General features: G+C 38.0%; 1 protein-coding gene across 7 annotated transcripts in view; it reads left to right on the plus strand.

The window, feature by feature from the left end:
- Positions 1–12222, plus strand: part of HPS5 (HPS5 biogenesis of lysosomal organelles complex 2 subunit 2) — a 35873-nt gene that overhangs the window by 1818 nt on the left and 21833 nt on the right. For 4 of the 7 annotated variants that reach the window (XM_045578009.1, XM_045578007.1, XM_045578011.1 and 1 more), the window contains exons 2-10: positions 1405–1561; positions 2620–2783; positions 4658–4768; positions 4937–5001; positions 5450–5642; positions 6757–6890; positions 8679–8891; positions 9172–9243; positions 11751–11839. In XM_045578009.1, coding sequence (XP_045433965.1) covers positions 2676–2783; positions 4658–4768; positions 4937–5001; positions 5450–5642; positions 6757–6890; positions 8679–8891; positions 9172–9243; positions 11751–11839 — 985 coding nt within the window. In that variant the 5' untranslated portion in view covers positions 1405–1561; positions 2620–2675. Of the gene's footprint in view, positions 1–1404; positions 1562–2619; positions 2784–4005; positions 4125–4657; positions 4769–4936; positions 5002–5449; positions 5643–6756; positions 6891–8678; positions 8892–9171; positions 9244–11750; positions 11840–12222 lie in introns of those variants that run through there. The other 3 variants (XM_036426724.2, XM_045578010.1, XM_036426726.2) reach the window with 3 other exon arrangements.

Genomic DNA, 12222 nt, shown 5'->3' on the forward strand with positions numbered 1-12222 from the left:
TCTTTATTAATTGAAAAAGCCTTATCTTTACTTCGTCACTCTCCATCCTTCTCACATATCTACCCACAGGACTTCACAGAAATTAAGTGATCATCCAACACAAATTTTTCAATACCTTTGTTGCCTTCCAAATTAAAATTTGTTCAGGTTCCTTGGTTTGAGATTCAAAGTGTTTTGTAACTTGTGCTTGAATTGCTATTCCAGCTTTATCTTTCATTATTCCATTGGATCCTGTGTTTCAACCAAAGATTAAACTTATATTCTCCAAACATATTCTATATATCTTTGCTTATTGCTGCCCAATCTGCTACCCTCACCCATTTTCTTCTGATAAGAGCCTACTCAGTTACCAGGGCTACTTCCCTTAGGAAGTTTTCCATGGTTCCTTTGAATTAGTGATTATCTCTGTTGTTTTAAGTTCCAACATAGCATTTTGCATATGTTGTCCTTGTGAAAGATGTGCATGTTTATGTGAGATTTGTTCTTTTCCCCCCTCCTATTTGAATTTAAAGTGATTGGTTTCTGGTATTTTATTTGTCCTGTTCCCATTGCTATGCCTCATATTTTACTAAGTACTCAATAAAATGAATGAGTGGAAAAAAAAAAGATTTTTATTCTGTCAGGAATTCTCAAATGTTTTAAGTATAGACATACCTCACTTTATTGTACTTTGCTTTATTGTGCTCCACAGATATTGAGTGTTTTTTTTTGTTTTTGTTTTTTTTTAAATTGAAGACAAGCCCTTCCACCAGTAAAAAGATTGGCTCATTTTATTGCTGTACTCACTTTATTATGGTGATCTGGAGCCAAACCTGAAATATCTGCTAGAAAATAAGTCTATATTATGTGTATGCAATAAAAATATCTGAAGCTTGTATGTGCTTTGTCACTAGAAGGTATACTCCATGAGTGTTAAGACTTTTGTCTTCTTTTGTTGTCCCTGGGATCTAGAACAGTGCCTGACTCATACACTGAGTGGCCAGATTATTATGATCTCTGAACACATAATCTGGCCACTCAGTGTGTGTGTGTACATATACATATACATATACATATACATATACATATACATATTTGCATGAATTCGTGCATGGGTGGGGTCTGGCCAGCCTGGCCAGGGGAAGGGGACATGGGCAGTTGGCCAGCCTGCCTGTTGGTCGAACTCCTGGTCGAAGGGACAATTTGCATATTAGCCTTTTGTTATACAGGATATAACTTAGTGGCCAGATTATTATGCGTTCAGAGATCATAATAATCTGGCTACTCAGTGTAGTTTGTGCTATGTACATATTTGTTGAGTAAATGAATGAGTGAATTTATGAGTCTCTGAAAAAACACAAACTGTAAATAATGAAAAAACAAGTATAAGCAATTATTTCTGTAAATTTTTTTCATTGATTTTAGAGACAGGAAAGGAGAGCGAGCGAGCGAGTGAGTGAGCAACATTGATTTGTTGTTCCACTTATTCCATTCATTGACTGTATATGCCCTAACTAGGGATTGAACCCACAACCTTGACATATAAGGACGACTCGCTAACCAACTAAGCTCCCCGGCCAGGGTAAGTATTTGCTTTATGTTCTTAATTTGGCAGGTAACAGAATTGGGAAAATTTAAAATTAAGGATAGACTTTTCTTAACTTTTATTTATTTCCTTTCTTGGAAATTGATGCAATTTGACAAAACTGCATACTTGAGAGTTGTTGAACAGTTAAGAACTCTTATTTTAGTTTACAAAGTCCTCTTTGGGTATTTGGCATTTGCTACCTTCCTATCAGGTTTCTTACTCAAGCTCTTATTCCTCCTCACTCTGTAATTACCTGCACTTGACTTCTCACTTACTTAGTAGGTGCATTCATTTATTCATTCAGCAGGTACTTATGAGCTCCTGATAGGCAGGGGAAAGAGATCCAGAAGGCTATTCCTTTAAGCACTATTAAATTGTTGACTGATATCCATTGAATTTGCTGATAAGGATTTATAGTTAGAAGCCTTTTTTGAAAATTACCCTTTAATAAGGAAAATTGCTCTTTAATGAGAGACACTTAAAGACAGAAGATGATTTACAACTTAAATGCAGCTAGGGTTGCTATTTTACTGTAGAGGAGCTTGATCAGTTTTCCTCGTAAATCTTGCAATGTTGCCTAGATGGTGTCTCAGTGGTTGAGTGTCGACCGATGAAGCAGGAGGTCGGGGTTTGATTCGAGGTCAGGGCACATGCCAGAGTTGCAGGCTCGATCCTCAGTAGGGGGCATGCAGGAGGAGCTGATTGATGTGTCTATTCCTTTTCTCCCTCTGCCTTTCTTCTCTAAAATTAATAAAAAAAACATATTTAAAAAAAAAATCCTGCAGTGTCCATTCTACCTTCTCACACTGTTCGATGAGTCCAGTAGGATTATGGAGGGCCCTGAGAATCTGGCCTTATTCTGGGAGGTTTAGAATCAGGAAATGATGCAGTACAAGCTGATGTTTTCATGTTACCCATGCATGTTTTCTTCCCACCTAAAGGCTGAACACCTCCAGAGTAGGGATTCTTGTCCCTTTCTTCCCTGTGTTCTTTACATACTCATTAAATGCATGTCAAGTGAGTGCTGAGCTTCTTAAATTATGTTTTTACAGGTTTAATTCAGGAATCCTGTGCCTATCACTCAACATAGTTTCACCTTTCCAGCTAAATGACTTTTGTGCCAGTCATCCCGGAGTCCTACACCCATGTTCTGGCAGAGTTTGATTCTCTGGATCCATTACTTTCAGCCCTAAGGCTGGACTCAAGTCGTCTAAAGGTGAATTTCTTGATATGAATGACTCACATTTATATTCATATGTTTGTGTGCTGTTACATGTGCCTCAGGTAATACTAGTTAGTATTAAGCATTACTGTCTGTATGGCATGTTCATAGCTCTTTCTTGTTTTATTTTTTTGAGCTATCATTTTAATTCTTTCTTGTCCTTGGAAACCATGGTATTAATTGCTGATTCACCCCCCTCACCCCCCCAGTAATCTTTCTTTCCGTCTTCTCTTAGAAAGTAATGTATTTGATTGAAAATAAAATAGTATTTATGAGTTTTGAGCAACATGAACCTCTGCTGTTAAACTAAACTCATTCCAAAACAAGGAATTTGATGTACATCCATTTAGGGAACAGAGCAAAAGTTATTAGCTCTGTAGCATAAGTCATTATCTCTATGTGCTTCCTTCAAATCCTGAGTTCTTTTGATAAACTCAGGAATAACACGTTACAGAACAAGTCTCATAACCAATTTTACACTTGATCTTAGCCAAAAGGCCGAGAAGCGATCATAACCAATTTTAAAAGTTTTATTTTTACACTTTTGCTCTTACCCTAAGTACCATTTTAGCCTCTGAGCAAAGGGAGAATAGGAAGTAACGGGCAAAATAATATGAGCAACAATTATAAGGGCCGATAGCAGACATGTTTTTAGCTGCAAGTTATAGAATACCTTACCAATAGTGGCGTAAGCATAAGTGATGCTATTAACCTTGTTGGAGGTTAGTATTTCTGGGTTTAGTGTTGTGGCCCAGTGATTTCCCTGAGGACCCAGGCTCTTCATTTTTCTGTTCTGCCATCATCCATATGTTGGTTTTTAGTCACAGTTGCAAGATAAGTATCCTGGCTCCAATCTTGATGTTTCCATTAGTATCTCAAGCAAGAAAAAGGGGGCCAAATATAAAGGCTTTCTTCGTTTTTGGACTCTGCCTTTTATCTGGGAAGGTAGGGCTTTCGTCTTAGTTTTATTAGCTGGATTTGAACCACATGACTACCCATAACTGCATGAGAAACTGGGCAAGTGAACATTTAGGTTCTCTAGCTTCTGTGGCGGAAAGCAGCAAGGTTGAAAAGGGATGGGAAAGTCTGTGTGTCAACCAAGCAACAATTTTACCACTGTTACAGCATGACCGCTGCTTTCTCTGGTGGATGAGGAGAGCGAGGGTGTAGGGAAAAATAATACGTAGTAACCTTTATCTGTGTCCTCCGAAGTCTCACTTGCTCTAAAAGCTTTGGATGTTTATGTTGCTTATACGAGTGCGAAATTATTGAAGTGAACAAATGATTAAAGTGGTGATGTATCCCTGGAGACGTAATTTATCCTCCATCATTGAGGTCAGCGTTGGAATAGCCAAGCTAAATTACACAAAAGATGAATTACTCATTCATATAATTGAGCCTGTTTGGCCATTTTGAGATTCAAAAATTAACAATTTAAAGCCAGAATGGCCCTGACCAGTTTGGCTCAGTGGCTAGAGTGTTGGCCTGCGGACTCAAGGGTCCCAAGTTCGATTTCAGTTAAGGGCATATATCTTGATTGCAGGCACATACCCAGTAGGGAGTGTGCAGGAGGCAGCTGATTGATGTTTCTCTCTTGTCGATATTTCTAACTTTCTATCCCTCTCCCTTTCTCCCTGTAAAAATCAATAAAATATATTAAATAAATAAAAAAAGCCAAAATGTTCCTTCTTGTATATTTTTCAGTATATTAGAATGAGAGCATGAATGCCATTATGTGGTATCCAACTGGGCAGGGGGTGGCTGGGAGAAGAACCTGGTACACAGATCCTCAGTATTTATTTCTAGTGCATAGTTTGTTTGATTAAATGACTGTGGTGAACTCATTCTTGTCTGTTTACATGTTTTAGTGCACGAGCATAGCTGTATCTCGGAAATGGTTGGCCTTTGGCAGTTCAGGAGGAGGTCTCAACCTCATTCAAAAGGAAGGCTGGAAGCACAGGCTCTTCCTTTCACATAGGGTAAGATGAAGGATAGCTGTCATATACCATTCGGAGTGTCTTTCATAAATGCCAATTTCTCCATTATGAATAATCATTTGGAATAAAAGAAAAATATAAAACTTGAGATTTAAAAGTGAAAAAATACCATTTTTGTGAAACTGCCTAATTTTCCTTTTTGTGCTCTAGGAAGGAGCAATTTCTCAGGTTGCCTGTTGTCCACATGATGATGATTATGTTGCTGTAGCTACCAGGTGAGAAACTGTTTAAAAACTATCTGACCTTATCCAGATGCATTTTAAACTAACAAATGTAGCTGTGTGTAGGGTGCCCAACCATCCTGATTTGCCTAGGACTGTCTCACTTTTATCACTGAAAGTCCTGTGTCCTGGGAAACCTCTCATTCCCCAGCAAACCAGGATGGACAGTCAGTTACCCTAGTGTTTGTGGAAAATGCTAAAATGAAGCAACAACATTTCAGTGGTCTTAAAAGAGCAAGGTAACAGATAATTTAGAACATCTGAGTTCTTATATGTTGGATTGGTGGACTAATGCAAGGAAATAAATACCTTGACTTTCTATTTCCTCTTTTCTAAAGAACAAGTTTACATATATATTTAGTATAGTTGATACTGTGATGCAGTTAAATTGTACCTTTTTCACCATTGCCAAAAATTTGCTTCTTTGTCTCAATCTTTGCAGTCAAGGTTTTGTAGTTGTTTGGGAATTAAATCAAGAGCGTCGTGGGAAACCAGAACGAATTTCTGTGTCTTCAGAACACAAGGGCCGAAAAGTTACAGCTCTCTGTTGGGATACAGCAATTCTTAGAGTTTTTGTAGGTGATCATATGGGGAAAGTTTCAGCCATCAAACTCACCACTTCTAAACAAGCAAGGGTAAGAATCGGTCCAGTTATTTGCATATGTGGGTGAGATTAAAGGTGTTATGTCACAGAATTTCAAACAAAGAACACAATTTTATCTACCGAAATTTTGGGGGGACTGATCTAGAATCAAGAATATTAATTTTGAGAGACTTGTTAGTATGTAGTACATATGGGAGTCTGGTTTAGCTTGATACTGTTGCAAATGGCTTCTGTGAGCTAACTTCAGTAATTTATGCTTTGACGGTTTAGTACTTCATAATTTATCCGTATGGATAACTTAAATAACGCATTATTTAATACTAGGCTGTTAAGAAAGATGCCAATTTATTAGTTGTGTGAATAAAATGGCTTCAATTGCCCAGGCTCCTTTGTAAGGGTAGAAGAAATTCATAGGTCTAGCCATATTTTTTCTGAGGATGGTGTGAATGGAATCTTAAAGGCACCTCCTGGATTGTGCTCAGCTGTGGAGGATCCCAGACTTCATGTGTGTCACAGTTACTGTTGGGATGGAAGGGTTGAGTCTCAGGTTATCCTACCAGAATGCTCCAGTCTGTCATTAAGCCAGCTTTGCACTATCTCTCTCCTCCAAAGGTTATTTATTATATTGGAAGTGGGGAACTTGTCTTTTCATCCCTTATTTCCATATAGGATCCTGGCAGAAAAGAGATCTAACTACCTTTGGCTAAATTATTTTAATTACCATGTCATAATATTCTTCTGGTTTGTTCGTAATGACCCATCAATGTTATCACTTGATTCTTTATAGTTTTGATCCAAAATATAATTGGAACCTGACACATAGTACAGCCCTAATTTGTCTTTCTTCCAAAGGGAGAATTCTGTCTACAAATTAAAAATTTCCTTACATATTTGAAAACTTGCTTCATCTTTTTATTCCAACTCTCAGTTTGGATCATCACTAAGAGAGCCTTAAGATTTCTCTTCTGCAGTTGTGTACCAATTTATTTCACATAACTTTGATATTCCAACAGGCAAATCAAATTTTGGTCCCTTAAGAGTTTTTATTTTGCTATCCAAGGCATTTACATTTAAAAGGTAGAGAAGGAGATTATGGGTATATGTAATGATAAATAAACTGTATTTCTTTGTTATGTTCCTTTTAGGCAGCTGCTACCTTTGTGATGTTTCCTGTTCAGACAATAACAACAGTTGACTCCTGTGTTGTCCAGTTAGATTATTTGGATGGAAGACTGCTTGTATCTTCACTCACTCGATCCTTCTTGTGTGACACTGAAAGGTATATTGACTAACCACGTGTCATAGGATATACAGAATTTAAGAACTGGAAGGGACTTAAAAATAGTCTAACCCAATCCCCTCAATTTAATTATACAGATATTCATTAGGAACCAGCTGTGTGCAAGCTGATGTTAGAGAGTAGAGAAGAGATAGAGGATACTGATTCAGTCAAGTGGGTGACTAAGAGAACTGTTAACTCTCTCTGAAGCATGATCTAAGTGCCATGAAGAAAGGCAAAATAAGGCTTGTTTTAATATGGGGAATCAGAAGCTTCCTTAATTGAATTTGTTGTATATTTAATGTAATTTTACTAAAGTGTAAAATTAGATGAAGAATAATTAAGAAATTGTGAAGCTGACAAATATTCAACTAAAATCTCAAAGGTAGAGCAAAGGTCCAATGAATGGCAAAAGAATATATAAGAGGTGTCTGTGAGATACCAGAACAGATAGGAAACAGCTTGAAATGAATATTATATATCACTGTGCCGAAGTTCCTCAGCCATTCTCACTGCAGGGAAATTTTCACTGGCTCTCTTTCTTTCCCCTTAGCCCCCCTACCCCCTCCCTGCAAAAATTCCTCAGGACCTTCCCATTTAAAAATACTTTTGGGAGAATTTTGGGCATACACAAAAGAAGAGAGAATAGTATAGTGAATCTACTAGCCAGCTCCAGTAATTTTGATGAGGATTTTCAGTAAATAAAATCTGGAAGAAGAGGTGCTGGGAGGATATTCTAGCAGGAAGGAACAGCCCTTAGAGGAAAAATGACAAAGACATCAGCATATTCTAGAACTTGCCAATCTGGGTTAAGTAGAGGAGTTGTGGGAAAAATGTTGTTTACTTGGCACCACACTGAGAATGACAGCTTTAAATGCCACACTGAGTAGGTGGGTTCTCACGTCATTTTAAGAAAGTGTACATAGAGAAAATCAGGGTTTGGAAATTGGTTTCTTAAGAACTATTTAGTCTTGAAAGTCTGTATTTCTGGGGGTTCATGTATTTTAGGAGACTGCTATTTGAGAAAGCAGGAGGATATTTATTCCAAAAGGTTTGAAGAAATGTGTGCTGATTGTCAGGGATGGTAGAGGAAAGGATGAAGAGAGATGTACTTTGCTTTTATTTCTTGGGATAAGAAAGGCACATGGGAAGGAGGCCAGTTATAGCAGGTGGCAGGTGTCTGGTATCAGAGAACCTGGCTGGATAGCAGAGAGGCAAGACTTTGAGATATAAGTGGTCAGTTTACATGCAATCAGTAGGAAGGATGATGCACTTGCTACAGACTTATTTCAGACTATAGTTCAGTGGTGAGGTTAGACTTACAGAATTGGAACTCATCTTGTGTCACCCTTTAATTTTTGTAGATCAGAAAGCTGAGGCCTAGCTGGTTCTGTGCCCTTCCTGCTACCTCAGTTACCTCTAATACAGCCTTTGACATTGGACCTTTGGCCATTAACTCCACCCTTTGAGATTTTATAAAATACTTGTTAGTTTCACAAAGTTCTTAATTATTTTTCACCTGTAGGTTTTCAAGTTTATCAAATGTTCCAATTCAGAAATTTGGCTGAGCCTTAGCTGGTTTGGCTCAGTGGATAGCGCATCGGCCTGCACACTGAAGAGTCCAGGGTTGGATTCCTGTCAAGGGCGTGCCCGGGTTGAAGTGTGTGTACGGGCTGTGCAAGAGGCAGCTGATAGTTGATTCTCTCACATTATTCCATGCTGATTTGTAGTGCTATTATTTTTGACTTTTGTAGTCAAACATGCTTTCTTTTCCTTTTTGGGTATTAGAGAAAAATTTTGGAAAATTGGAAACAAAGAAAGAGATGGAGAATATGGAGCTTGTTTCTTCCCTGGAAGGTGTGCTGTGGGCCAGCAACCTCTAATATATTGTGCTCGTCCTGGCTCCAGAATGTGGGAAGTGAACTTTGATGGGGAAGTTATAAGTACACATCAGTTTAAGAAACTCCTCTCATCACCACCTCTCCCTGTGATTACTCTCAGGTAAGGTAATGATTTGTATGGCTGGTGGGAAGTATTTGACGAACTTTCATGGAGATGTTAACACATGATATTCTATATGTGTTAAAGATTATGCCTTAAAAAATTCAGAGAAACCAAAAAGTCTTTTTCACCAATTATCTTTCATATAATTTAAAGCAAATTGAATAAGGGCACATGTAATTAGGCATTTGGGTGTGTTTGGAGGCAAAAATTTTCCTATGGAGGGAAAACATGCTTTCCTGTTGTGATGAAATCACTAATGGGTGTGTTTACTTCCTAGATCAGAACCTCAGTATGACCACACAGTTGGGTCCTCCCAGTCTTTGTCTTTCCCCAAACTCTTGCATCTTAGGTAAGTTTCTCCATTTGATCCTTAAAACACACACACACACACACACACACACACACACACACACACACAACTTTTTCCTTTTGTTTCTTGCTCAAGGGCAGTTACCTTTTAAATATTTTTTTAATAAAATTTTAATTCTTAGTAGGCAAGGACAAAAGTAATTGTAAAACTTGTTCTTGTAAGCTTGGTGAAGCTTCGTCTCTCAGTCCTTTAGGTATTCTGACAAGTGCCTTCCATGAAAGATCCACCTGAGGTAGATTCATCTGGCCATCTTTTAATATCAGGGTTCAGTTATCCTTCTACTGGATTCAGTGCAAAAGTCCGTCATTAAGTGGCAACCCAGAGTGCTACTAAAGGCTGTCAGCTGCTGGGCTTGCCAATTCTTACACCTTGTTCTGCAAACATGGGGATGCCAGTGTGATTTCCAGCCAAATCTATGTGTCTGGAACGCTACTTATTTCAATAATGGAAAACATTTGGCCAATGCATAAGGTCTCTAATGCAGATTCAGAGAATATTATTTAGAGCTGACTATAGGTTCCCTGAAGTGTAGACTCCTGATTGGGGTTTTTCAAAGGCTAAGTGTTCTTAGAATGTGATTTTTTTTAAACCCTTGAAATGTTAACTAATTGCTCCTAACTTATGTATGTATGTGTCTCACTACCTACACTGAAGTATTTAAAAGTAAATTATAAAGTATCCTGAAAGTTACTGGAGACAGTTATTTTTTTGTTCACAATTAGATAAAGCATACTAAAAACTCTTTCTTTATGGCTCTTATCACAATATAAAATTACATATGCATGCAGTATATATGCCTGTCTTACTCTTAGTAAACTTCATGAGGGTGCCATTTCTGTTTTATTTACTATTTATTCTCAGTGCTTGGTATAGTGCCTGGCATATATAGACAGTTAATAAATATTTGTGGACTGTAATGTATGGGGTATGAGGAAGTCCCTTACCCAAAAATATGTTTTCTAATAACGAGGCTACAGTTTGCTGTTCTCCTGGGAGAGCTATTATTCCTTTGAGTAAAAGCTATTTAAAGTTCCCATTACAGCCGAAACCGGTTTAGCTCAGTAGTAGAGCGTCGATCTGCGGACTGAAAGGTCCCAGGTTCGATTCCGGTCAAGGGCATGTACATTGGTTGCGGGCACATCCCCGGTAGGAGGGGTGCAAGAGGCAGCTGGTCGATGTTTCTCTCTCATCGACGTTTCTAGCTCTCTATCCCTCTCTCCTCCTCTCTGTAAAAAATCAATAAAATACATAAAAAATAAATAAATTAAGTTCTCATTACAGCTTCTGTCATACCAAACAAAGCCCTTCATGATCTGCCTCTGCCTATGTCTCAGTGTAAGCAATAATTAATGCCATTTTGAAGCTTTTGCCGACTCCTAATGCTGCTTAGACTAGGCACGTATTCCTGTGCACTGTTGTCACATCTTATTCATTCCTTCATCACCACCACTATTTCACTGTATTCATCCCAGCACCAGGTTGTCAACTCTTTTACTGTGGGTGCGGTGCAAAACACATATAAGGCTCTCAAAGAATAGCTTAATTAAAGAATTCAACTATAAGATTTTTTTTTGAGAAGCCATGAGTAGGAGAGCCTTTGTTTTCTATTATTTCCTACCTGTATGCTTGTGTCTTGTGGTAATCATTACTGTTATACCCACAAATCCTACAAGAAAGCATATTTTATACTTTCTTTTTTAGTACATTGGTATCACTTTCCCTTCTTAAACAATGCTGTTAGGCTTGTGTCCCAGTCTGTTATCAGTGAAGGGATAAGGGAAAGAGGGATATATAAATTATAAAGTATCAGCTCTTATCTATTCCCTAATCACCACCCCCAATCTAATCTAGTTTGCTACTCCTAAGGGATCTTTCCAAGTTGAATATCAAGTTTAGTATCAAAATCATGATCCTGTATCTTTTTACTCAGGGATCCTCTGGCCTCTCATTATTTTCTCCTTTGGCTCCTGAAGGCAGCCTTCTAATTTTACCTTCTTTGGACTAGGATTCTGACCATATTATCGGGTCTAGTAATAATTAATGTCGTTTTTAAACATTCGTTTAAAATCTTGCTTGGCGTTGACTTGTATTGACATAACCTTCAAACACGTGGTATCTACAGAACGTGTGAAGTGCAGTTAACAAGTTTTGCTTGAAAAAGTTTGTGTTTGGTTTGGTTTTTGTTGCAAAACTAGGGCTAAGAAGATGGCGGATGAAGAGCATATTCGGCACTGCATGCTTTACGAGTTCCAATTAGGAAGAAAAGCAAGTGAGGCTGCAAAAAACATCTGTAGTGCTCTTGGTCAAGATGCAGTTAGCGCCAGAAAATGCCAGCGTTGGTTTGAGAAATTTCGCGAGGGAAATTTTTCGTTAGATGACAAGAGTGGTCGAGGCCGTGTGTCCAATTTTGATCAAGAAGCTCTTCAAGCTCTTTTGGTGTCTGAGCAAACTAGAATTTTCTTGATTCCTTCCATTTTCTTTTGCAGTGAGCATTGTGTGTTAACTTGGACAGAAAGAGGAATTTATATTTTCGTTCCTCAGAATGTTCAGGTTCTTCTTTGGAGTGAAGTCAAAGGTAATTATATTGTCCTTATGTAACTTACAATCCCATGCTTGTGAAAGATTGAATTATTATAGGAGGATTCTCTTGTAGTGTAAGATATAAAAAAAAGAACAAGGTGACATTCCTTTTAAACATTAATATCATAGATGTTTCCCTTTATAAGGTAATTCGCAAACATACATTTCTGAATTTGTGCTTATTTATTTCTTTATGCCTTTTAAACTTTTTAAAAACAATATATTTTATTGATTTTTTACAGAGGAAGTGAGAGGGACAGAGAGTCAGAAACATCAATTAGAGAGAAACATTGATCAGCTGCCTCCTGCACGTCCCCTACTGGGGATGTACCTGCAACCAAGGTACATGCCCTTGACCAGAATCGAACCTGGAACCCT

The sequence above is a fragment of the Pipistrellus kuhlii genome, unplaced genomic scaffold, assembly GCF_014108245.1.
Source record: "Pipistrellus kuhlii isolate mPipKuh1 unplaced genomic scaffold, mPipKuh1.p scaffold_m20_p_9, whole genome shotgun sequence".
NCBI classification, from domain to species: Eukaryota; Metazoa; Chordata; class Mammalia; order Chiroptera; family Vespertilionidae; genus Pipistrellus; species Pipistrellus kuhlii.